The sequence below is a fragment of the Thamnophis sirtalis genome, unplaced genomic scaffold, assembly GCF_051295495.1.
Source record: "Thamnophis sirtalis isolate CommonGarterSnake01/CBP01778 unplaced genomic scaffold, rThaSir2_p1.2 scaffold_8, whole genome shotgun sequence".
In the NCBI taxonomy this organism is placed as follows: Eukaryota; Metazoa; Chordata; class Lepidosauria; order Squamata; family Natricidae; genus Thamnophis; species Thamnophis sirtalis.
The window spans coordinates 52,736,068-52,763,867 of NW_028261388.1; the positions used below are offsets into that span (position 1 = coordinate 52,736,068).

General features: G+C 36.4%; 1 protein-coding gene across 3 annotated transcripts; it reads left to right on the forward strand.

Moving 5' to 3' along the window:
* Window positions 1-439: 439 nt before the first annotated feature.
* KCNJ15 (potassium inwardly rectifying channel subfamily J member 15) lies at window positions 440-26,937 on the forward strand. 3 transcript variants are annotated; one of them, XM_087721661.1, is made up of 2 exons: window positions 440-662; window positions 24,305-26,937. In XM_087721661.1, exon 2 carries the CDS (start codon window positions 24,321-24,323, stop codon window positions 25,446-25,448), a length of 1,128 nt encoding a protein of 375 aa, XP_087577787.1. In that variant the 5' UTR covers window positions 440-662; window positions 24,305-24,320; the 3' UTR covers window positions 25,449-26,937. The 3 variants fall into 3 exon arrangements, with proteins under 3 accessions (XP_087577787.1, XP_087577786.1, XP_013908907.1); XM_087721660.1 differs by lacking the exon at window positions 440-662 and adding an exon at window positions 677-853; XM_014053432.2 differs by lacking the exon at window positions 440-662 and adding an exon at window positions 21,501-21,558.
* Window positions 26,938-27,800: the final 863 nt, after the last annotated feature.

The window sequence follows — 27,800 nt, forward strand, 5'->3', positions numbered from 1 at the left end:
ATTACTGACCAGTTTCCCAATTAGATTATTTTGAGCAATATGTGCTTCCCCTTTTGCTTTATACTGATATACTTCTGGAAAACCTCTTAAAATCCAAAGTGTGTAACATTTACTGGAACCATTAGGTGAGTCAAAATATGCCTCTTTTTCCCCTCTGTACTTTTTAATTTTGATGTCTTGTAAATAACAAAGGAAATGCTGAGAAATGAGCTGGAAACAATGGTTCCAGTAATCAGCTGAGATTACTGGCATATCAACTGCTCTACAGGATTATAATAAGATACCATTACTCCAAAATTTTCAATATGATTTGTTTCAGAATCAGCATCCTTCTTTTAAGGAAAAGGGTATTCACTATTCATTATTATTCTGTCTTTCTCAAGGGGGATGTTAAGAATTGTTTTAAGCATTTTCCCCTGTTTATTTGGGCAATAAGATTCTTAAAAGGACTTTGATCAAATTTCTTCAAAGATTAACAGATATCCTCTAAAAGTACATCAGTTTATTCTGAAGCAGGTATTTGCTAAACTCATAGAAGGGTGTTGAATTCTAAAGGAGTTATATTGTTTCCTGGTCTTTGCAGTAGGTTTCCTTAAGACATACTGCTGACATCACAAAGTCTCCTCTCAAATTCCTCCCCTCCCACTGATTTCCTCATTCAGGTAATTCTAAATCCGATTCTTACCAACTTGTTTTTGACTGACAGTGAATGCAAAGAGAGTTAGTGTGGGTAAAGGAGAAAAAGGAGCACTTTTGAAAGTCTCCATACATACTTTACCACTTTCAGTGAAGGACTATAGGCTTGTCATGAAAATGAATTCATGAAAGGAACTTGAACCTTGCTCCTTTACAGGTAAGAGATAATTTTGAAGAGGAATGCAAAATTCTTTGGCGATAGTGAAAAACAATTTGCATAGTTTTATTGTTATATTAAGATTTGCTTTAACAAAGGATTAAAAATTTTTTTTTGAGGTTTACATAAACAATTCTGGAAAGGAAAGCCTGCTGAGTGCTGATGAGGTTCAGGTTGTGAAAGAATAGTAAAGATATGCAGGGCTTTTTTTTAAAAAAAAGAACACAATATTTCTTGAAGATGACACGTTTCTGTTCATGGAGATGTCTCTGGAAAGTGGTATCAAATACAAAACTGTAATGTGACTGAAGAGATGTCTCATTTTATCATGTGCATTTATTTTATTTTGTCAAATAAGCTTTAATGGATGCATTTCTTAACTTGATCAGAAACACTATTCCTTAGATGAATAAGGATTTTTTCTGCAAGATTTCTGTGCTAATTGTAATGAGAGCAAAATTTTATCTGGAAAATGTGGGTATCTTAATTTCATGCTTATGAAACATGAAATCTAAACTGTAAATGCCGTTTATTCCTTTTCAACTTTTTAAAATCTTTGAGTCATTCTGGAAAACCTACGCTCCAACCAATTTAGGGACAAATTAATATTTTCCATTTTGCTCTAGATTAAGAATGTAAAATATTTAATATAAAATATGAATTTACACCCCCTATTTAAATATATATCATATTTAACTATTGTAATTATCTTTTTTCAGTTCCGTTGGGATTAATTTTGTCTTTTGAGTTAATTTCAAATGAGTTGGTGATTCAAGCAATCTATTGTAACAAACTCGGAAATAACATTTGAGAATACTCTAAACTTTTCCAAACCAAATAACTTCAGGTTATTGCAGAAGTACAACTTGCAGAATTTCCAATCAGCATGGCTGCTGTGGTCACAGTACTTCTGGAAGCATAGATGATGTCATGACATCCCCATCATGTACATTGTGAGTTAATTCTATCCATTCACCATGTATTAATGTGCTTTGAAAAAATTAAGAACCATTACATATTATAAATATACAATATATGCAAAATATTTTGGTCTCAGAATTCCTAAGTTAGCCACTCATGAGGCAAATGATAAGCAATGCCTTTTTGCTTATATACCACATTTTTAAAATATCTGTCTACTTAGTAGGATAGCATATTATGAAAAAAATGTAGTCCAGGTCTCTCTGATGTGCTAACATTCTACATGCATTATTTCTTTTTGGGAAGTATCCAAGATAATCATAACAGCAACTTTGCATTCTGAAGTTCTAAAAACCCAGAGTTCTACAACTTAATATTTTAATTTTAATTCTTCATACTTATTTTATTCTCTACCTTTCAGGCAAGGCATCCTGTAGCATTATTGAACAAATAATCTCTTTAGTTATTCCAAACACAGGAACTCTAAATGTTGTTGAAGTCTCATCCACTCCTTCCCTCCAGTGGATTTAGAGGACCAATGATAAAAAAATAATATGATTTGTAATTCAAATCAATTACAGTATTGGTTAATTGTTTATTGGTGACCAAAGTGCAGACCAAAGCAGACCAATCTAAAACAATGCATCAGTGTTTGTCATGGAATAATCTAGAAACAGATCATAAACCCATGCTTGAAGCCTGCGCACAGATTTTAAATTTTGGCCCAGAAATGTCCAAGGTTCATGCTGTACGGTCAGGCTTGGTTCAAACAGGTTCAAACAGACCTTTTAAAATTGTTCAAGCAAAGAAACAAGGCAATGTAACAATCATCAACCAAGAGCGGCACCACACTTTCTTTTGATTGTTTTTTTTTGCTTGATTTTACAGATAATACAGTCTCTTCAATTTTACAGCCTGAGTGATGTTTAGCTAATGCAGACAGTCAGTAGCATCTGGTTGTTAGCAGAAAACTAAACCATGATTCGGACTGTGCCAAGGTACTGAGAGATAAATAATAGACATTTGACTATTTTATACATTTTCAAACATTTTTTCAAAGCACTTTTGTTTCTTTAAAAATTCAGACAATTAAGAACATTTTGGGGTCATTCCAATATTTTCTTTATTTCTGGTACACAGAATAATGTACATGTGCATATGTGAATGTGTACGTTACACACACAGAGTGACAAAAGAAGTATGTTATACTAAAGACATTTTTGCATGATAAAGAGTTAAAATGAAATCTCCAATCTCATGGAATCCATTATATGTTAAAAACTGGATAACTGTTATTCCACTGTTCTGTTCTTAATCTCCTGGAAAGAAAATATACTCATGAGTGAAGTATTAGAGACTCAAGCAGAATCTTTCCATTTCTGTGGAAACTGCAAGTGATTATGGAGAAGGGAAATAAGTAATAGATATTTTCCAGCTCGCCCCAAGAGCCTAGTGGTGCTACAACACATTTTACCTATTTATTTATATTTAAGATTTATAAAACCACACAACTCAAACAATACATATGTTTCAGTTTGGATAATTATTTCTTAAATCAGGTACATCTTTTCTTTCTTTCTTTTTAAATCTTAAAGAGCACATTTGGTTTGCAGTCATGTCTCAGTGGCAGTTGCAGGGGGCATTAGAAGCAAAAGTGAATGGAAACATTGATCCTTCTTTTTCACTTTTTACTACTTCTCTTTCTGTTCTTTTTTCTTGCTTTTATTTTTCTATCTCCAGAAAACATTGGAGAAAGGGAAGCCCATTCTATAAAAAAGCTTCTTGCAGAGGCTTGTAAAGCTAAGCTGTGGGCAACATGAAACAAGTCTGAGGACTTCGGATTATTCTCTTTCTTTCAATGCACCACTGCAATTTATGACAATATTACCTGCTTTACTCTACTACAAGAGGAAACAATTTCTAAGAAAAATGGGTTGGCAGTACATCCTCTGAAACAGCTCACTATTCTAGGGTCTTTCCTGACATCTACTGTATATGGTCCTAGGTACTGTAATTAAGACTTCCTTCCATCCTTCCTTCCTTCCTTCCTTCCTTCCTTCCTTCCTTCCTTCCTTCCTCCCTCCCTCCCTCTCTCTCTCCCTCCCTCCCATTCCTCTTAATAATACATGTAGAAACATGATATGAGTCACCAGAGTAAATTAAATTAAATTTAAAATCTATAAATGAGAGAAACAAAGTCACCTTACCGATATAAATATGTGTTTAGGTTCTCTGCATGTGATTGGAACATTGAAAGTAGGGTGACCAGTTACAGGATAGAATAAAATGGACATTGATACATTTACCATACCTTGATACAATTCAATAGTTAACCTACATTTCCCTACTATACGTATTCACATTTTTGTGTGTCATAAAAATAATGAAATTGACTCTAATATATTTATCAAATCTGGGGCAAGGTTAATGGTCTGTATATTGAGATGATGTTTGGGCAGTATAAATTGTCTAAACTTAACTCCTATTGGTTTTAGTGGAAAATGCTTAACTGTTAATTTAGTGACAAATCTGAAATAAAGTTTATTTCAGATTTATGCCTTTTATTTTAAGGCATCAATTGTTTCCATAGCAAGAGGCAATTAAGTAGCTTAACATTATACATGAGTAAATCTTTCATTGGAAAAAGTTGATGAATGAGTTTTGCTTAGAACATTATTGATTGCAATATTTGGGGTCAGGGAGGAATTTTCCACAACGTCAAACCAGCTAATGACTTGGAGGATGATGATCATGATGTTCCAGGATTAGTTCTGGTTTTTGTTTGTTTTTGATTTTTGCTTACTTGCTCAAGTCATTTTGCATTCCCACTATGCAGAATATTATTTTCTACAGTTTATTGTTTGGGTTTGACCTAGCAAATATATAGATATATCATGTGAAAAGGAAGGAGGATTTTCAGATGTATTATGTGTTGGATTTTTTGCCATTGACTAGTTTTCCTATAATTGCCTATAAGTGACATCTTATAGAGAAAGGGAAAAATGCATTTGTCCAAATGGAGACTAACATATTTCATATCATTAAAATGTTTGTTACACACAAAAGAAGGTTAAGATTGTTGGTAAACTCTAGCTACTAAAGTCTCAGTCCAGGTTTGCACCTAAGCTGAAAAGATGCCCAAAGGGAAAAGCCAATAAATTGATTCCAGATCACTTACCATTGAAGGATCATTTGTGATGTCTGAATAAAAACTGTATTGTGTTAGGTATGAGACAGAAGGCCACACATGAAGGTTCAATGAAAACAGATTTATTGCTAAAAGCCTATGCACAAGAATCTTAACTACTGTGCAGCAGCGCAACACAACAGCCATGAAGTGACCATGCTCACAAGTAGCCACCTGGCAAATCCCCTTTGCAGCCAGGCACAGCGCCATTCACTGACCTAGGGGTATCACCAAGCCACATGAGCACCTGTTTGCCACTGCCCAGCTCCCGCGGCTTGCTGCCTTCCAAATGCCAGTGAATGGCACTCTGCATGGCTGGAAAGGGGGGGTTGTGCAAGTGGCTGCAACAGCACAACACAGCCATTCGCCCATGAGGCTGTGCCTGGCTCTTTGGGAGCCTGCTCACAAGAGAGCAGCTGCCTGGCAACCCCCCTCTTCAGCTGGGCACAGTGCTGCTCACCAACCTAGCGATATCCCAAAGGCACCAAGCAACATGATCACCTTTGCCTCCCTGCAGGTTTTTGCGGCTTCGCACCTTCGGGATAGTGCTAGGTTGATGAGCGGCACTCTGCCTGGCCGGAGGTTGGGGGTTGTCCAGGGGGCTTATATGTGGGGGGGGGGCTTATATTTTTGCCCACCGGAAAAATGTGGCATGGCTGTATTATGAGGACATGTCGTATTTTCAGGGAAACACGGTAATTGTTGGCACCTGCTTACAGTTAGATAAAGGTCAATGACACCCAAAGGGTGGTGGTGAACTTAGTTCTCGTGTAGCTCTGTAGGGCAGCTCCCCAACCTTTTGGGCATCTGGGACCGGTTCTGTGGAGAGAGGTTTTTCTGTGGACTGGAGGGGGAGTGTGCTGCCTGCATCCCCCAGATGGAGCCTCACTTGTTTGCATGGCCTGGTTTTCTGGCATGCTGTGGCCGGGGGGTCGATCCCTGCTATAGGGATTCTAGGCTGATTTGCCTTTTCATTCCTCCCCCCAAGTTCTGCCATCCCATTTTCTGCAATTGTGATTACCCAATTCATAGTACAAGTGCCTTACATCTGGATTTAGCAATCATCTGTAAAATTATAAATAGCCTTTCTTACTGTGTTGATTTGCCAGTCAGGAAAAAAAACATTGCACTATTAGTGTTCAGGTGTGAATTATGCTAATTTTTCACCTGATATTCATCATCAGCCATATATACTACAAGATTAGTGACAGGCTACCATTTATTGTTTTGTTGCAATACGTGATTTATAAAATGTCATAGTACTTTCCCACTTTCCTTGATGTAAAATTAATGAAACAAGGAAATTAGCTATTCATATGGTTAATTGCAATAGCCATGTTCTGCTAAAAGGACTAAAGTGGGCTGGACTATATTATTGACTGCAAATATTTCAAGTCTCAGTCTGAAGTTCTAAGATTGTTGAACTTTTGAGCAGAGACAGATATAAAAGAAAAGTAATAAAGATAAGATAGTATAGAATGTAAATAAACAAACCTCATGTCACCATCATTTTGCTGATTATAATACATTTGCTTTTATTTTGAGTTCCTCTGAAATGTAGCATTGCAAATATTTCCCTCATAAACGAGAATTGGTTAAAACCTGTTATATAATTAAAGTTTGCTGTTGCACTCTGATGATTCTTTCCAATGGATTTCATGGGTAAGATTAAATTCAGTGTTTTGCAATGGCTGTTTAAGCCAGCTAGAATTTTATCAAATTCAAATGGTGAAGTATCTAAAATTAGACATACATTTTTCCTAGTATCTGCTAGGCATAATTTAAAAAAAAAACTTAGCTGGCTGTGTTTTGAATAATTTGCAATTATCCATCAGATGAAGGATGGGCTGCACTATGTCTTTCTATCTTGCCAGGTGATTGTATGGAACATGTCTAATTACAATTTGGAAGCATGGGGAGGGCGGAATGTGACATTTTAAAACTTTTTGGTCTTTTTGATCATTTTAAGATTCACACTGAATACTATCACCATTATTAAGAAGCAATTAGCCCAGAATATAAGAAATGCAGTAGCTATTTTAAGGCTTAAGACTCAATTTGGATCTTAAATGCTTTAATGAAATGTATGTAGTTCACTCCTGCCTTATATGATTTCAGTTACTCAGTGAAGAATATAAGCTGCCTATAAATGTGGAGTTCCTGGTTATTCAGCCAACATTCTGGGTGAATCACTCAGAAATCAAGTTTACTTACCCTTTGCCCTATATGCTTCATGTGATAGCATGTATCATTCTGGAAAAAGGCGTACAACCTGATTTTGAAATGATTGACCATTTTATGTACAAAGATTGTTGAAATTTCTCACAAATGTTTGTGAGCCAAAAATTGGGTGGACCATTTTCCTGATTTTCTCCAGAAGAAAGAGAATCCCCAACTTGATAACAGTGGGTCTAGGATTTTCAGGCTCCCACCCTTGGCTGCAGGAGAATGGCCAGGAGAGGGTCAGTGGAGGAGGAATGCTAGTTGTAAATGGACTGAGGTGGGAGATTAGAGGGGAAGGGGATGCAGCCAAGATTGGGAGTCTGAAGGTCCCATTCTGATAACAGCAGGACTTCTTAACAGTGACAATAACAGTACTATTGAAAGCAGTCAATGTTCTCCTATGCTCTCACATGGTATTCAAGGGAATCATTCAAAGCCAGAAAGCTGCATACTACTAAAGAGGTTATTTACAACAAAAGACAGAATGTTTATTCACATATTTTGGAGACCTTCTAAATAAATAAATGTAAGAGCACTTACAGTATATTGTAAGCCACCTAGAGTCACCTTGCAACAAGATGGGCAGCAAATTAATTTAATAAATATAAAGAAAATTGTCCATTCGTTCCAATTTCTCCAAAATTATCTTTTTTTTTTAAATGAAACAAACTCTCTCTCCTCCAATTGCATGGGAATTGATAGGAGGGGAAAGCAAGATAATTTCTCTCCCCAGGATTACTAGATGTACAGTATGTACCAAGGCAATAGAAGCTCATATCTATTTACCCCACTTACATAAATATTATATTGAATCTTTCTTTCTAGCACATGTGCCTGAGTCATGCAATCTGTTTTTTTACTTCCAAATTCTTTGTTTGTCCTCCAGCAAAAAGCTACTTGAGCAGAGCCATTAGGAATAGAGTATTATGATACCTCTCTGTTTCTTTGGAATTTTTCTTGATTTAGATCTTCACATCTTTTGACATGACCCATAGAAGAAAGAACAGAAGGTCTGTTTTATAAGATCTTATTTCTCTACATTGTGCAATAATGGTGATCTCATATTTTTTATATTTCCAAATTTCTTAAACTCAGCTCAATGGTATATTTATTTATTTTAAAAACTACTGGCCTGCTTGTTAGTGAAAATGTTTATAATGCAATAAAAAAGTGAAAACATTACAATTTCAGGCTTCTAGTTGAACAGAGACAGAATACTAAGGTGAGGAAGGATGCAGAAGTTAGATATACTTCTTATAACCAGCTAACCTGGAAACCTGTCATACAAACTGTGGTGTACTGTAGCTAAAGGACAGCCTAAGAAAGTGGATAAACCAATTCAGCTGACCTTATAAATATTCCAAGTTACTGCATCCTCAAATTCAGTCTCAAATTCTTATCCTTTGGATGATATCATGGACTTTATGGAGTTGTTTGAGAAAGGAAGAATGTGTAAAGTTATTGAAGTCATGGGTACAACAACTTTTTAACCTTGAAAGCCATAGAGATTGCTCAGTCTGGAGACACACATTCAAGCACAGAAGACAACCCAGCACCACACAAGACGTATTACTTGTTCCCATCTCTCCAAGCAATATACTGCAGATTACTGCCTTCCTGTTATCAATAAGAAACCAGCTACCTGGTTCACAAACTGCTAATTAGATGATGACATAAGGAAAGCTTTTTATCAGTATCTTGATGGCCATCTCATATGCTGATCACACTCGCAGTAGTAAAGTGCTGCATGTTATCTCCATGGAGTAGATTATCCATCCATAATTTAGATGTGATATTTGAAAAGGTTAGGCTAGGGCCCCATTGGAAATCTTTGGACTTTTTCTATTTTATTATTGCCTATTTCCATGGGAAATATATGTTTATGTTTGGTTTCATTTTCCAAAAGTGAGGAAAAGTTAAAGGACAGGCTGCATGCACATAATTGAAGTTTGCATCCATCTCTATTCAATGCATACATATAAAGTAAAAAACATGGAGATGATTTTCTCCAGGACTTGGATATTCACACTAAATTTTTATTTTATTTTACTATCCTTGTATGTCATTGCCTCAATTTTTTATGGGAGGCCAATAACAGATGAAGAATATATTTAAAAATTAAGCACCCATCCATCAATGCAGGTCTGATAGATATCAACAACAATTAATGCCCTCGTCACCTCAAGGCTCGATTACTGTAATGCGCTCTACATGGGGCTGCCCCTGAAAAGTGTGCGGAGACTACAGTTGGTCCAGAATGCAGCTGCGCGAGCAATATCGGGTGTACCTAGATACACCCATGTTACACACATCCTCCGCGAGCTGCACTGGCTGCCTATTGGTCTCCGAACGCGCTTCAAGGTGCTAGTCATCACCTTTAAAGCCCTACATGGCTTAGGAGCTGGATATCTGAGAGACCGCCTCCTGCCACATACCTCCCAACGGCCGATAAGATCTCACAGGCTGGGCCTTCTCCGGGTGCCGTCGACCGGACAATGCCGGCTGGCGGCCCCTCGGGGGAGGGCCTTCTCTGTAGCTGTTCCAGCCCTGTGGAATGATCTACCCGTAGAGATCTGGACCCTTCCCACTCTCTCGGCCTTCCAAAAAGCCACTAAAACCTGGCTATTCCGGCAGGCCTGGGGCTGTTGACTTCATGAACAAGGTCCAGACCCACCTAGACAGAATGTATGGTGTGTTGTTTTTAAATTTGTTTCTCTTTTTCTATTTTTAACTCTTATCTTTTATCTTGTTTTTGTAAGCCGCCCAGAGTCCTACGGGGTTGGGCGGCATATAAATTTATTAAATTACTAAATACTCAAGTATTCACTCATAATTCGGTGTCAGTGGCAACTGGTAGTCATTCCTTGAGATACTATTCAAAAGGTTTACAGTGGGGAAAGGTGTAGTCTTTAGAAAATATGGAGTATTAGCTAGTTCATCTCAGGCTGTATAACACATTCTTTTAACTCATTTTTCAGGCATAAGGAAAGGATAGTGGAGTTCTGTATTTTCCCCTGATAATCTGAAATAATTGATTTGATTTTTCTTTTTTCCATTAATGAAAGTTTGTGCAGCTGCACAAGAAAGCTCTAATTTCATTACAAATTACTCTGTGGTTTCTCCTTTTGAACTTTGGTGTTTTCCATCTCCTTTCTAAAACATCAACAAAAGCAAGAGTATTGTTGACATACTACTGAAATGAAACAAAGATCCATGGCAATTCATTCTCCACGTATTTCAAAGTTATTTCAAAGGTAGAGTCTCTCTCTCTCTTCTATTTATTTTAGAATTCCTACTGAGTTTCCAATAATATTTGACTTTCCTGCAACCAATCTTACCATAGATAGCAGCTAAACTAGTCTTTTCATGCATCCAGTTTCAGACAACAAATATAACCAAATCCCCCTAGATACTTTTCTCTCCTTTCTCCAAGAATGTGCAGCAATGGAAAATAAGGGGGGGGGAGGGCTTTTTCCATTCACTGCATGGAAGCAAGAACGCTTGGCATTTTCACCAACCTTGTCCTGGAATTGGGTGGGTCTCGGAAAAAGCACAGACTTCAGTGGAAAATATACTGTATATGGGTTGCGTGTGAAAAAGTATTTTAAACTATAAATTGGCCACATGCATTGAATTGAAAAAGAGTAATGATAGTAATCCAAAGTCAAATTTTGAAATATTACTGGCATAGAGGACTAGAAGTGAAAAGGAGCTTCACCTCAGGAATGCAACACTAAGATTTTACTAGCGGGATAGTTTCCCTCATATATATGTGTGTGTGTGTGTGTGTGTGTGTGTGTGTGTGTGTTTGTGTGTGTGTGTACATATGTTTTGGGCTTAAAGCGTGGTTGGAGCTACTGTCTTTCTATAAATCTTGGTGGGGGGGTGTGGAGTGCTGGCATTGTTACAGTAAGTGGAATGATTGGTTGTGTGGTTGTATCATGATTGGTAAATTGGTGCTGATTGGTCATGATACAACCACACAACCAATCATTCCACTTACTGAAACAACACCAGCACTCCACACACCCCCACCAAGATTTATAGAAAGACGGCAGCTCCGACTATACTTTAAGCCCAAAACCCAAGCTGAAGATGGCGAGTGAGACCTTGCCGAAATGTTGCCAAGACAATCTCAATCTTACACGGGAAAAGACCCGAATACAACAAGACCAGCATACCTACACCTGTGAAAATCTACAAAAACAAACAAATATATATGTGTGTGTGTTGTTGTGTGTGTGTGTGTGCGTGCGCGCGTATGTATGTATATATATCTATATCTATATATCCATATCTATAGCTATCTGTCTATACATACGTACAGACACAGACACACAGACACAGACACAGACACAGACACACAGACACACAGAGACACACATACACATGTATGTATGTATGTATGTATGTATGTATGTATGTATGTATGTATACACACATACACCCCAAAAGTAAAGTTTGATGGTTTAAAAAGAGGGTGAGGTTGTAGACCAAATTAAGAACTGGGTGCATAACTACTGTTAGAAAAAAAATGCAGATGAAAATGCAGGCTTAAAGATGTTAAACACTCAAAAACACATTCCTAAGTACAATTTCATTCAAATATATTAGCATGCTTATTTTTTAAGAAAATGTTATAATTTTTTAAGGATATTGTAGGATGTGGTTCAAAAATGAGAGTAATGATTCCAGAAGTTTGGTGCAGCAGATCCATCTTCAGGAAAAAAATACAGGATATTTTGCAAAGCACACTGAGAAGTTATATTTATGTAAATATACTTTTTTTCCTTACAAAGCAATTACTAAATGTCCAGAAGTATGATAGCAAGTAGAGTATGGAAAATATGATTCAGAATCAACATCCCTTTTTGTAGTATGCCTTTTTCAAGCCATCATTTACATTTGGGTGAAAATATTAAACTACGGTCTATATAGGCACTGCATCAAATACAGAGTGCATATATTTGTATCTTTAGCCACTTTCATTTTTAAAATATATCTTTACTGTAGTATAATCCATATTTGGAGGAAGAACTGTGGTCTAAATATAGCAGACATTATTTCTATGGCACATGCGCATCTTACATTTAGATATGGGAGGTCTCATAAGAAAGGATTTGCTTGTGTTTAAGTCTCTGTTTTTAGCACAACATTTAAAATAACCCTAGAGGTGATGTTATCACTACAATGATGATTGTCCCAGGGGAGAGGTATTAAACTGCTCTTATCTCCTGAAGCAATTAGCATTTCTTTAAGTATTATCATTATTTTACTATTCCTTTTAATATGAAACTGTGGTTAACAATTAGGAAATAACTTAAAGTATTGTAGGAACACTTTAAAAATTATGCCTTTTGCTTGCAGCATCACAAATTATCCCTGCCTCTCTCAGTCAGTTAAGGTCTCTGTAATGGAGCAGAAGTTTGGATTTGTGGAGAAATAAGAACTGGGGCAGCGCAACCTTCCTTGTCCTTCTTAATTTCTCAGAAACTTTCAGTGTCATCAACCATGATAATAACTTTCAATACTAACAACCAGCCAACCAAACTTTTTTTTTTTGAAGAATTTGAACAGGGGACAGGGAATGATAATGTTGCAGTGGGCTTTTTCTTTTATTTTTGGCAGAGATCTCTAATTTATGGAGTGCCTTCAAGATCCCTTCTGTCTGCACTTATTTTTAATAATTGTACCAAACTGCTGGAAGTGACCATTCATTGGCACAGTGTTCAATAACACCAATATTTTGATGATAAGAGCTGTGGTGGTGCAGTGGTAGTATTGAAGGCTAACTCACTGCTCACTCCAGGAGTTCGAATGTGAGCGGCTCAGGGTTGACTCAGCCTTCCATCCTTCCGAGGTGGGTAAAATGAGGACCCAGATTGTTGGGGGCAATACGCTGACACGGTAAACTGCTTAGAGATGGCTGTAAAGCACTGTGAATCTTTTTATGTGTCTAAATGCTATTGCTATCCATGCAAAATGATGTGAAAATGCTGACTTGGTGCATGGAGGCTGTCAGGCTCAGCATGGGGAAGAAGAGACTATGAGTTTGGTTTGTGGACCCTGATAACATCTTTGATTCTAAATAGGTTATACTCCACAGTCCAGAGGTAGTTCAAAATTTGAGGTTCTCCTAGACTCACATATCTTGCACAACAAGGGCTTTTCCACAGCTGCATCTTATGTACTACTTGTGACTGGAAGGCCTGCTTACTGCAATGCACTCTTCATGGATCTATTCTTGAAATGCATTGGAAGCTACAGCTGGTAAAAATGCAGTAGCCCAGGCAGTGATGATTATGTTATGATATATAGTTGACCTCACTGCTTCTGAGTTTCATTGGATACAAGTCATCTTCTGGATACAATCTAACTTGCTTGTTGTCACTTTTAAGGCCACATAGCCTTCAGACCTGCTTATCTCAGTGTCTGCCTTCGTCTGTATTCATATTTGCATTCAACTAGATCAATAGGTTCAATTCTCTCTAGGTCCCATGTTTACAATCTGTCACCTGATATGCCTTGGAACAGTGATGGGTTCCTACCAGTTCAGACTGGTTCAGCCGAACCGGTAGTGGTTTGGCGGCCTCGGTCGCTGGAACCGGCAGTGACCCAAGCCTGTCACGCCCCTGAACCGGTTCTCCTATGGCGCGCCATCTTGATTTTCAGTTCTGCACATGGCAGAACAATTTTCATTGCACCAATTTAATTTTTTCCCTTTTTTTAACATTTTGCACATGCACAGACCTATTTATGTGCAAATGCACACACGTGCGGAATTTGCATGTGCACTGAACCAGCAGTAATGCTGGCAGCAACGCACCTGTGCCTTGGAAGCAAACACAATGTTTGACACAAACATTTTCAGCAGTTATCCCCTGTCTTTAAAACTTCTCTCTGCAGAGATGTGCTCAACTTTACCCTTTCTTGTATTTAACAATGCTATGAAGACCTACCAGTCTCTCCTTGCAAAGAAAAAGGATGAAAATGTGTTTTGAGATGACTTGAATTTGTACTTCTTTGTTTTATATTTTCTTGACTTTGTTATTTTTTATATATTTTGGGGTCTTTGAGGAGAGATGGATGGCACACAAATGTATTTAAACAAATAAGCATTTCTGAAACTAAATATTATTGCTTATTAGATTTAATTTCAGTTTTTGGACTGCATATCAATCTGGCAATTGCTTGAGTTCTAGTGAATACACCCAATTGTGCAATTGTGAGAGGTAATTCCTCATTTCAAAGGAGGGATTTGAAACTCATAGCTAAAACTATGTACATACATGCATAAGACCTATGGACATAATTATATACGTAAGAGTCTTTCTATTAAAAACAATAACTAGTTTTTACTTGCACAAATTCCCTACATGCATTTCAACATAAGCAGGCCTCTTGAAGAGGTGAATTGTGGTATGGCTGATATCAGTAATTGATATGATTACTCACTTGCTGCAGCCTGTTTCTGATGAAATGGTTATTTAGACAAAGTCATGAGAAAATATCTATTCAAGCTTACTACTTCTTATGACAATGTTATCTAGGATCATTTGAATGGAGTATTATGGATCAAGGAATGAAAGGATATTATAGCAATAGCACTTAGACTTCTATACCACTTTACAGGGCTTTACAGCCCTCTCTAAATCAATTCTCTAAAGTTTGATGGTGTTTATGTTTGTCTGGATATCAATCCATTTGATATCCATAGCATGCATTCACGCAAACTCTGTAAGTAATTAAGTGGAGGGGCTACAATCCAGAAAGATTAATTATGCTATCTCTCACTGTTATAGTGGTACATTTTAATTATCAACATTAGCTTCAACTAAATTCTTACCAAACGTTTGCTTAAATGAATGTTTCAATGTAATTTTTATCAAAGGGACTCAATTATTATCAACATTCTTTGCATCTAGATTTTACTTTCTTCTTCTTTATGTGTCCCAGAGCAGGGATTTGGCACTGAAAACATATTCTGGCATTTGACCATTGATCATCTGATTTAGAGCTTGACTTTGCGGATGGTATGCAAAACAAAACAAAATGCTAATGTGATCAGATGGATGGAATTTTCTATGGACACAGCTACTTACTGTGAAACAGTATCCTGCTTGGGTGGTTAAATAAAGGAAACAGCCTTCCCTGAAGTCTCAAGAAAGCAACCTGCTGGAAATTATTGGGAAATGACAGATGATGTAAACCAATGAAATTATAAATATGATTTTAAAATGATATACAGTATGTTGTAAGAAGAAACATCTGTAGTTTGATTATAAGTGGAACAAAATGCCATAAGAACAGTGGGGAAAAAGAAAGACATTGATGGTTAGCAACTCAGATAAATTTAAGATACTAATCTTATCAAACTTTTCACATAATTTTTAACCAATTGAAAATTATAGCAGTCCCTACAAATCTGGGGTACAGTAGGTTCAAAATGGATTTACCAGAGAATAAACTGCCCAATGACTGAGGTTCTCTGCAATTCCTGCCAAACTTAAAGTTCAGTAAGATATGTGATATGACAGAAAGTCCTCAGGAGATACAAATACTAAGTATTTTTTTATTTTTAAAAAATGTTTAATTAGATTGTAGAATAAAATACAAAAGCAAATAGGACGACACAGTGGGGAGGAGAACAGGAAAGAAAAGGGAGTAGGGGAGGGAGAAAAGAAAAAGTGTTGGCTTCCAACTTCCTCTGTTGCAGTAGAATAATAAAGCATTAGCATCAAACCTCAACTTTTCCATAATAATATAAGCCATCTATTTCTATAACAACAAATTAATTTAATCAATAAAACTCAAAATTTCATTCCCCCTCCCACCTCAAGCACAAAGTCCAGAAGCCATCTCCATGAAGCAACAATAGTACTTATATTCTTTTCTTTGATCAAAACGGTCAATTTAACCATCTCTGCCAACTCCACCAGCTTCTGTAGCCATTTGTCCATGGTGAGAATTGAAATGTTCTTCCAGTTTTGTACATACAATAGTTTTGCTGCCATCAACATATATAAGATTAGAGTTCCAACTTTTTCCCCAAGTCTTTTTCCATTAAACCCAAAAGAACAGTTTCTGGTTTCATCTTTATCCTCATTTTAAGAATTTTCTGTATTAAAATATAAACCTTACTCCTTTGCTTTATCACATGTCTACTATACATGATAAAAAGTCCCACAAATACTAAATATTATTATTGTGAATGGTTGTATGGTCATCAGATATTCAGATGGGATTTGGTATTTTTCCCTACCTCCAGAATCCTTCCCAAGAATCTGGAATAGACAGATATCTGATTATGTTAAAAATATAATTGCAGGATGTAAGCTATTCCAAGTAAAGCTGCCTTTTGCAAATGACTGATGGTGAATTTGTCAATACCAATGGTGTTGAAGTGGTACACTGATTTGGAATTTCATTCAAGGTGTCTATAACTATTGATACTAGCTTTACTTTCTTTTGCCACAGTCATTCTATGTCTATCTGCAGGTCTTTGTATTTTGTGATTTTCTCCAGTTCTTTCTCAAAATGATACAAATAGATTTGATTTACTGTTTTGTCTTCCTTATCTACCTGCTATTGTGTTTCTGTTTTGGCGATAAATTTCTCCACAGCCAACTTCATTTTTTGAGGGATGGAAAAAAAGAATATTATCATCAGTAGTAACTTACTAGTGAAAGCGCTAGTAATTACTTTAGGGATTGCATGAGCTTTTCTTGAATTGCAGAATGGTAGATGAAAAAGCTGTTTCATAATGTAAGGGATGTAAGATAAACAAAGTAACCGAAAAGAGATGTGGAATTGGATGAAATGTGGAACTAGCAAGACAATAATGAAACCAAAGCAGATTGATCTGAATGCTCTGACATTTTATAAATACACATCAAAGATGTATGACCAATCAGGAAATGGTGGGGATAATCATCTCCTGTCTATGGAGTGTGATACTCATAAAATTATCAGCTATATACTAAAAGAAAGTTAGAGACAGAAATCTATCACTTGGATAATTTAATCTTTTCATATTGATGAAAGGTGCTATCTCTACTTTTTAAATATGTTTATATTATTTTTATTTTAAAATTTACATACAATAAAATTATAAAAAATAAAGGAAAATAACAAATAATATAGAACAAAAAAAGAGGAAAAAGAGGCAAAGAAAAATACAGAACTTTCACTTCCGTTCTTGTTTCTAACCTTTTTAAACCCCTAAATCCATAGATTTAGTTTCCCCCCCCCTGACAAACATTTTTATATGCTTCTTAGTGAAAAAGTGTTGTTGTTCAGTCACTAAGTTATGTCCAATTTTTTGTGACCCCATGGACCATAGCATGCCAGCCCCCTTCTCCTCCTCCACTACCTCTCCAAGTCTGCCCAAACACATGCCCACTGTATTGATGACACTATCTAAACATCCCATCCTCTGCTGCCCCTTCACCTTTTGCCTTCAATATTCCCCAACATCAGATCTTTTTCAATGCGTCCTCTCCTCTCATTTGGTAGACAAAGTATTTGAGCTTCAGATTAAGTGTCTGTCCTTCCAAAGGCCAGTCAGGATAATTTTCCTTTAGGATTGACTGATTTGATCTCCTTGCAGTCCAAAGGACTCTCAAGAGGCTTCTCCAGCATTACAATTTAAAAGCATCAATTCTTAGTTCCTAAATTGCTCCAACTTTCTTTTAAAATAGGAATGAATTAAAGTAAATTGCTGATAAAGTAAATTCCTGTTTTTTAAGAGCTTCATGATATTAGGTCAGTTCATCAGTGAAAAAGCACATACCGGTAAATAGCAGAAATACTCAAGGATTTTGTTTAGCCTGCATTTTGAAGTAAACCAGCTCAGTCTGTATCTCATATGCTTATGGTTTAGATTTTGCAACTCTTCAAATTTTGAAAATAGTGTTAAACTCAAAATGAACATTAAAATCTACACTTAGGATAAGATCATTTGGGATTTTGGGGGGAAATACCTTTAAATGCTTATGTGTGTACACATTGTACAGATTAGGGAAAAAAGGAATTAACTGATTAATATGAAATAGTATGGAAACAATTAAAAAATAAAAACAGACTTTGGATAGCAATTGATTTAAAATAGAAAAAGACTGTTTCTATTGTACTCTAATCATGACCAAGCATTTATTCTCTTTAATTGAAGTGAATGGATTAGAAATATGATAAAGACAAAAGATTAATGGAATAGAGGAAAGCAGAAGACAAGGCACTTTACATTTAAGAAATAGATAACCATGTGTAACACATCCATCTAGTAAACAGAAAAGAGAGATCAGAGGTGCTGAGACCTCATTAAAAATAAGGAGAAAATAAAGCTTGTGGATAAATCCTGTTTATTAAAGTTAATAAAGAAAGTGAATAAATCCTGTTGTTTTTTTCAGGATTTTATTCTTGGCTGTATTACTCATTCATCTACGTATGGCGGTAATCATAGTAGGTTTCTTTCTTTCTGTGTAAGTAAAGTGGGACAGGGAAACTTGCTTCTCCATGGAACTATGGGGTTCAGATTAGTGTCTATGTAGCATTTGAGATGTGGTGGCTCAGTGGCTAAGATGCTGAGCTTGTTGATCAGAAGGTTGGCAGTTCATCGGTTCTAATCCTTTGCACTGCATAACAGAGTGAGCTTCTGTTACTTGTCCTAGCTTCTGCCAACCTAGCAGTTTGAAAGCACTTAAAAATGCAAATAGAAAAATAGGGACCACTTTAGTGGGAAGGTAACAGCGCTCTGTGCACCTTCAGCATTTAGTCATGCCAGCCACAGGACTACAGAGATGTCTTCAGACAGCACTGGCTCTTCAGCTTAGAAATGGAGATGAGCACCGCCCCTAAAGCCGGAAACGATTAGCATGCATGTGTGGGGGAACCTTTACCTTTTTAGCATTTGAAAATGTAAAATGATACAGAACTAAAATGCTCAATATTGTTTTTAAAAGTACATGTGGGTGATACGATCTCTGTAACCTGCTTTTAACCTGGCACATGGCTCTGATTTAATGGAGTGGAAAATTTAGTTCTTTGGTAAGATAAACTCTGTTGAAAATTGCTTTCTTAAGAAGGCAGATAATAGTTACGCACCATGAATAGAATCAAAGGTGAGAGAGAAAGAGATGGAAAATACCGATCTTTCTTTTGGAAGCTAGTTGTGTTAACGAAGATCCACTGTGATGATGTTTGAATTCAAGGAAGCTGAGAATCAGTTCCTGGCAGGAGAGATGAAAAACCTCTTAGCATTTTGTCCCTCAGGAAATGTCAGTCATTTTTTAAAAAAATGAGTAGAACAGGTCATGAGGATTCTTTGCATAAAATATTTTTTATTCCATTCCCTTTGTTAAAATTATTCTTAAATAAAATAAGTGATGTAGGATTTGATGCAATTTTTCTTTAAAAATGATTGTGGCTCCCAAACCATCAAACACAGTAAACAAATTCCAGAACATACCAGACTTTTATGGTCAACAAACAGCTGAAGCTATATGTAAGCTTTTTTGGCATGAGTCTGGCTGTAACTATACTTCTAAAAGTTTAACCCAGTAGTACATCTAACTCAAGCCTATTCATTTAAAAAAATGATGATGACAGACTGTGCAACATAAATATTAAATGATTTGTTAGCTAAGTACTCTGTGTTTAGAAACCTATTTAGGTGTAACACACACATACACAAACATGGGGGTGGGCTTCGGCAGGCACTACTGCCAGTTCACTCGTATGTGCGCTTTGCGTGTGCATGAACAGTACAATTAAAATTGTTCTGCGTATGCGCAGAACTTAAAAACAAGATGGTACCACTGATGGTGCTGCCCAAGGAACTGGTTTGGGGTGTGTGGTAGGCTTCGGTCGCTGCCGGTTCCAGTGACCCAGGCCGCCAAACCACTACTGGTTCAGCCGAACCGGTCTGAACCAGTAGTAACCCATATATATATCTCTGAAAGTACCTGTATTTCAGTTCTGAGTTGGAACCTACAGTATTCAAAGTCCATCTTTAGTAGCTGGTAAAGAAAAAGTTGGGATATATTTCAAGAGCTCTATGAAGCCTGGATTGTGTTTTTTTTTAAATATATATTTTTAAATAATTTTTTTAATTGTTTAAACATTGAAACCAATATGATAAGAATATTCTTCCAGTGTAAACCTGCCTAAAATTGATTGCAAGTATCTGAAACAGAAGTCATTGAGCCTACAACTAAACAACACAAAGAGTCAGGATATACCTCCTGATGTATAACATTCTATCTTGATTATTTGTCTTCTGTTTTTCTTTTTTGGAGGGGAGGGGGGATAAATGAGAAGAATGTTGGGGCTTCTAACAAGTCATTGAATTCTTAAAACGTATGGTTTATTGGTCATACTAGTTCAATAGAAGGTAAATGTGTCATAGAAATACCCACAATGAATAACATTTTCATGTCCCTTTCCTGCAAATATATGAATGCACATGGAAGTGTAGCCTCATATAACATTTACCCATCTTAAAACTCATTTTTACCAATGCCCCATTCCTCACTTCTTAGGAACTATGTCAACTTGATTCCAAACATTCTCATTCCTCAGCTTTGTGAGTTTCAAGAAACATTTCCCACATAGACATGCATTATTTATACCACCACTATGAACCATAGGACATGGTTAGAGGCAGGACAGCCAGATCCATTCTCTCTTTTCTCTGTACATCACAATCCCAGAAAGGGGGAGCATCTCACAACTCATGACAGGAGAATTTTAATTAATATTTTTTAAATCTTACCTCAGAATTAGATTGGAGAGTACATAGACCTATCATGTGTCAATGGCATTGAAAAGATTCTGAAATGGACTCACATTTATAGAAGTAGCTGGAATACCCAGTGTTACGACAGAGAAATTGGAATAAACAAAGCAGAGGTTTGGAAAGAATGCGATCGGTCATGCTTCCAGGCGTTAAGTCAGTCAAAATTGGGAGGAAGGAGGGGGGGAGATTGTTTCTGAGGAGACATTTGCTGCTTGCTTCAGGGTCTTTTCCTCTTGTACGGCTAGTATAGGCAACCGTCATTGCACTGGAAGTGAACATCCAATAATCATGACAGCACGGCATTCCCTGCAACTCTTCTTTAATCTGATAAACATGGCACAGAGAGGAGGGGAAATTCTTTATATGCATTTCTTTGGGTTTTAAGTTAGAAACAACAGGAATTCAGGATCATGTGAGAAGAAAGATGATGAAAGAAACAGAATACAGGAAGTCAGGGGAATACAAGAGGCCAGGATCGGATGGGATCCATTCCAGGACATGAAAGGAAGTGACTAAACTGATACATGAATGTTACCTAATAAAGAAACACAAATGGAGAGAGGAAGACACCAAGGACTGGTGAGATGCTATTCTAATACTTAAATGTTTATAGGTCAAAATCCAGAAATGCATAGATTTAGAACACTGGTAATAGAAAAGAGGCTGCTTTGAAATATGGTGAGTAAAAAAAAGCCTCTGGACCAGTGGATGAGAAAGACTGACAGAGAATAAGGCAGTTATCTTTGTAGGTCTTGCAGGGACAGGCTGGTGGTGCTTGGGAGGTGTTTTAATTTTTAAGAGAGCCTGGAGCTGTAGCACTCAAAGTGCTATCCAAGGAAAGTGCTATCCAAAGCAGTTGCTTTGTCTTGTCTTGGTAATTCGCAAATCTTCAGCCAACTTGTCACATACTCAAAAGATTAACGTGGGCTGATTTCTAGCCCTCAAGGCTCCCAGACTCAACAAATCTTCTTTGAAGCTCAGCCTGACAACATCTGGAATCAGAGTTCAAGAAATAAGGGCAACATTTTTCTTCTTGACAGACATTACTTCCTAAGGCAGTGTAAGATTTAATAAATTAGGCATGTTTAATAATAACATTGAAAGGAGAGGGGCTTCTTTTTAAAAGTTTTTGTGTGTGTATTTTTTAACTTTTTCATGATATTGTTGTGCCAACAAGCCGTAGAGAAATTGAAATGCCAGTGTTTCTATTAACACCTCAATTGTCATGTACAAAGGACATATTGACATTTATTTTCATTCATCTAGTTCTAGATTATCTACAGATTGGCAGAAGATCTCTAGGCATGGCACTCCAATCAGCTCCAGGCCTATTTCGAAAAGCCAGGAACCCATCATACTTTGCATGTAAAGCAAGGATATCTATAGCCTTTGTCCAGTAAGGGAAAGATTATCAATTTCTCCATAATAATTAACACCATCTTTTACAAAAAAATGCAGTTTTTATAATTATTACTTTCTTTTGAAAGATATTAATTGAATTCTTAATCAATTTACCCAGGGGAAATTCCATAGCTGTAGTTATTCCTAGCATAGACGGTATTATGTAGCTTTGAGAAAGTTATACAAATGTTCAGAACAAAATGTTCTAAGTTCTCTACAGGTTCATATTGTACCACTTTCTAAGTTTTGGCCTTCCACTAATGAAGACATTTATGAATTATAGTCATATAAGAAAAACAGTTCCACCCCACCCATTCCCAAACAGTTATTTCTGATCCATACAGTGATTTATTAATAGAGTGTTACCCATGATCAGCTGAGTTTAAAGGAGAATAAGACAAATTTTCTCAGGACATTTTCCCTGTTCAAAATCTTGCAAACACAGTTAATCCTGTTGATTTTCTGTGCCATATATTCGTTTTTAAAATATTTTGTTTGTGATGATTTTCACGTCATCTCTCAGATGCATTTCCCTTTTTATCTCTGCAATATTAGCTTCTCCAAAAAGTATTTCTAATAAGTTGCCCTCACCCTTTCTTTATTGTTCTTTCCTGCAGCACTAACCCTAACCCACTACCGTTTTTGAATCTCCTTTTCCTGTTTTGTTATCTAAATATTTTTGCACAGTGTGCGTGTTTGGGTGTGCACATAGATTTTGCATTCATGCTTACAGAGAACCTCAATTCCTTTGGTTGTTTTGAGGTTCGGGAGTTGTATGCAAGCTGTTCAAGGAAGTAAAAATAAATGTTAATTTATTTTCAGCCTGCCAGCAGTTATTCAGTTATGGGTGCAAGCATAAATATTTTACTGACAAAACAGGAAAGTTGCACTAATGAATAATTACACTGTTATCCTGGGCTGGCAGAAATATCTACTACAAACTCATATTTGGTTTCCAGAAATGTTCTTTTAAGTAGTTACACCAGGGACAAATATGTTTTCCCCACCCTCTTTGTGCTTCATAAAAATGAACTACTTATTAAAAGCTCTCTCCTGAAGCAAAACAATGGAACAAAATAATACCATCAGCAACAACTGCCAGAGTACAAAGGATGTGAGTTTAGAGGATGGGTGTTTTTTTTTAAAAAAAAAAGTTCAGGAAGTTTTGTTATTGGAAACTCCTCTTAACTTGTTCTTGCTTTGTACTACGTAACCACTGTCTGGTTCTGGATATTGTGTCCTTTTTTGGTTCCATTTAATGTCAACTGTATTTGCTAAGGGATGGGCCCTATTGCTATTCAAAAAGCTGAATTTGTGAATGACTGTCTGTTTTCCGCTGAGTCTTTGAAATTGGAGAGGCTCAAGATATAAACAGCCTTGAAGAATTTTCAGGTGCAAAGATTTCTTTCTATGCACTTACAAAACTGCTAGATTTTCTTTTCCTTTTGACTCCACTATGTGTGAAGTACGATTTGTGAAAATCCTGATCAAAATGCTTATTTAAATTTTTCAGGGGGAGAAAAATACAGGACATATTCGGGGAAAATGAGGTTGGGAAATGAAAAGTAAATCAATACAGTAATGAGAAATAGATCTACTGAGTGTTTGGTTCAAGTTTGGTTCATTAATTAATTACTTTCTTGTCTTGCTTAATAAATATGAGAAGCTTGTAAATGGAATTGATTTGTTAAAGGAAAGACTTATCACTTATATTGACACAGAAGTAGGAAACAATGCCACTACTTTCTGTTCACTTCATTGCATGTTGCCACATATTTCATTTATAATATTTTTATTATATAATCATTTTTACCTATGTGAATAATATGCAATTTCCATTGTTTAGTTTTTGTATCTATTATCAGAATATGTTGAGGTGCTTTTTAGACAGTAACTATTATCCTGTCTCTCTCTTTCTCCTTAGGTCTGAAGAGCAGGTAATGGAAGCAACACAAATCAGTATGTCACAAGCATCACTAGTCAATGGTAGCATCAGTGCTAAAATGAAGAGAAACAAACCTCGTGTGATGTCTAAAAGTGGTCACAGTAATATCAGAATTGACAAGGTAGATGGTATTTACTTGCTTTATCTTCAGGACTTGTGGACCACAGTTATTGACATGAAATGGAGATACAAACTTACATTATTTGCTGCTACTTTCATCATGACTTGGTTTCTCTTTGGAGTCATTTACTATGCCATTGCATTTCTTCATGGAGACCTGGAAGAGAGCAGGTACCCTCAGAAACATGTCCCTTGTGTCATGAATGTAGATTCACTAACTGGGGCATTTCTCTTTTCTTTGGAATCCCAAACAACTATTGGTTATGGCTTTCGGGTTATCACTGAGGAATGTCCTCATGCCATTTTTCTCTTGGTGGCGCAGTTAGTTCTCACTACATTGATTGAGATTTTCATTACTGGAACTTTCTTGGCCAAAATTGCTAGACCTAAAAAAAGGGCTGAGACCATTAAGTTCAGCCATTGTGCTGTCATAACCAAACACAGTGGACAGCTTTGCCTTGTAATCCGTGTAGCAAATATGAGAAAGAGCCTCCTGATTCAGTGCCAGCTAACTGGAAAGCTTCTTCAGACCTATGAAACCAAAGAAGGAGAAAGGATTCTGCTAAACCAAGCTAGTGTCAAATTCCACGTGGATTCATCATCAGAAAGCCCTTTCTTGATTCTACCTCTGACTTTTTACCACATTTTGGATGAGAGCAGCCCTTTAAATGACCTGACACCCCAAAATCTAAAGGAAAAGGATTTTGAACTCATTATCCTTTTGAATGCCACAGTAGAATCCACAAGTGCTGTATGCCAGAGCCGAACATCATATATTCCAGAGGAGATCTTCTGGGGTTTTGAATTTCTGCCTGTGATTTCCCTTTCACAGAATGGAAAATACGTTGCAGATTTTAGTCAATTTGAGCTGATCAGAAGAAGCATTGACTGTACATTATACAGTATGGACCCTGAAAAGCAAAAATTGGAAGAGCAATATAGAAAGGAAGATCAGAGGGAGAGAGAACGCAGAACCATGTTATTACAACAAAGTAATGTTTGATGGCTCATTTATAACAAATTATACTGTAGAGAACATTTCTATATGAAAGTCATTTACTCAAACACTATGATTTTATCAGAATACATTATTAATTATTTTTCAGTTTTTGTGTAACATATGCCACAACAATGGAAAATTGAGGTATACTTTGGGAGTATAGAAACCTGCCTTAATATGAACAAAACTGTTATTATGACTAGCAGTGGCACACCAGAGTTCCAGATAGGGAATTTCACTAGCGCTATCTGGAACTGGATCCATGACATCTACTGACATCTTTCTCCAGTGCTAAAATGAAGCAAAATGGTTAGCATATTGACATTGTGCTGCCAATGACTTTCTGATCTGCATCACTGGTGATAAGCTATTCTGTTTTGTCCAGTATAACACAGGGTAGAAAGTCAGTAGAGTTAATGCCTCTCCTTCTTAATTCCTCCCTTTCTTCTTACCATTAGAGACAGAATGTGGTTACCATGTTGATCTCCAGAGCTTTACCATCTTCCTGTTGGTTGGTGTTTGATATATGACAATTGATTTTCAATGGTTGTACCTGAAGTTTGATATATTGAACATATTTTTTCCAGATACAAAAGTTTGATATTTTGAGCATATTTCTCCAGATATAAAAATCTACATTGGTGTTTGTTTTAGATATAAGTAGTGATTTTTAAAGTTTATTGACAGGAAGTATTATGAACACTGGTACTTTGTACAGTGACACCATGATATAATGAAAACAGTTTGTATGATTCTGTCAAACTTATTTTGTGTGGATCTTAATTGCTATTTTTCTAAACTGACATTTTTCCCTCCTTGTCCAGCTTAAATTTGTACATTATTGATAATGTATAAGATAAAAATCAGAACGGAAAAACAGAGGAAGATCAAGCTTTGCTCTGAGTTCTCTCATCAGCATACTACTGATCAAAAGCTTAATATGAAGTTCTCACATTTTTATTTGTACCCTATTATTTTTATGAGTAGATCACTGTGCAACCCTATCCAGTAAACCTTACTTCTCCTATTGCCCCCAGAACAACAACTTTGTGAGGTGGGTTGGGTTGAGAGAGAGTGACTGTCCCAAAGTCACCCAGCTGGCTTTCATAACTAAGGGAGAACTTGAATTCAACTCTCCTGCTTTCTAGCCTGGTGCTTTAACCACTAGATCAAACTGGTTCTTATATAAACAATGGTTTAAGGAAAGTGCCTGCACACATCCTTTTTTTGGGTCATTTTAGATGAGCAAGAAAGAATAAAATAAATGGCTCCATAACCTTTTTGTTGAGTGCAAACTCCTTTCTGCCCAGACAGTCTTCAATGTATTCACCAATGCAAGTGATCATGTTGGCCCACAATGTTGCTCTGTCTCTCTCTCTCTCACTCACTTTCCCTCCCTCCCTCCCTCCCTCTCCCCTCTAAAGGACAGATTTAGAAACATGTAAGGATGATGTTGAAGACAACAATCATATAGGGGAAATGTGGGTAACAATATTTTATTTTTAGATTTATTTTTAGCATTTTTTATTTAGCATTTATTTTGCTTTTATGAAGTAATCTATTTTAAAAGGTTGTTTAGCTTTGCCTTAGAAAACTGTGTAATGCTCTTAAATAAAGGATTCTGAAATAGTTACTGGCAATATTGGTTTGAACATGTCATCTGTGAATGCTTGCTGTGCTATTAATAGGACATGTATAAATGGTACTGTCAGCAATTAGCCTTTGCAGACAACTGTGTCACATGTCTCTAGTTACTGTCTGCTTGCATTTTCTTAGCATAAGAAAAACCATTTCCCCAGTTGTATATTGTCCTGCTGCTGATAATACCACATTTTGGCAAATCGTCCCAATTTCATTGTTCCTAGATCTATCTGCCTTCTGACATTCAAATCTGCCCTTGGGCTCATTTCATAACCAGTTTTTATTTTAACTTTGAACATTAAAATGACATTGACTGGCTTTGATTACTACTTTTCTGAAAAGAAAAAAAGTTTCTGACATAATTTATAACAAAGTCATATTTTCTTGTGGTTTGACTATTATATGGATTCAGAATTCAGTATCAGTGTTATACAGCAGAAGATAAGCAGATGTTCTCTTTTTATATAAAAATAGCTAAAAAAGAAAATATGGAATAATTATTTATTTGACCTGATAAAGTCATAAAGAATTTGCAGTCTTTGATTTCTAACATAAAAATTGCTGCAGAGGGTTTTTTTCCCCTTCTGAATGTCTTGTAAACATGTTTAGACTTATTGTGTCATAATATGTAAGGTTTAAGTGAGAATAGAAACATTTTCTTTTTAATTATTTACATTAGTAGCCATAACCCATATTAGATAATATCCCTGCATT

Excerpts from the sequence above, each read along its gene's own strand:
- KCNJ15 (XM_087721661.1), top strand. The coding sequence starts at position 24,321 with ATGGAAGCAACACAAATCAGTATGTCACAAGCATCACTAGTCAATGGT.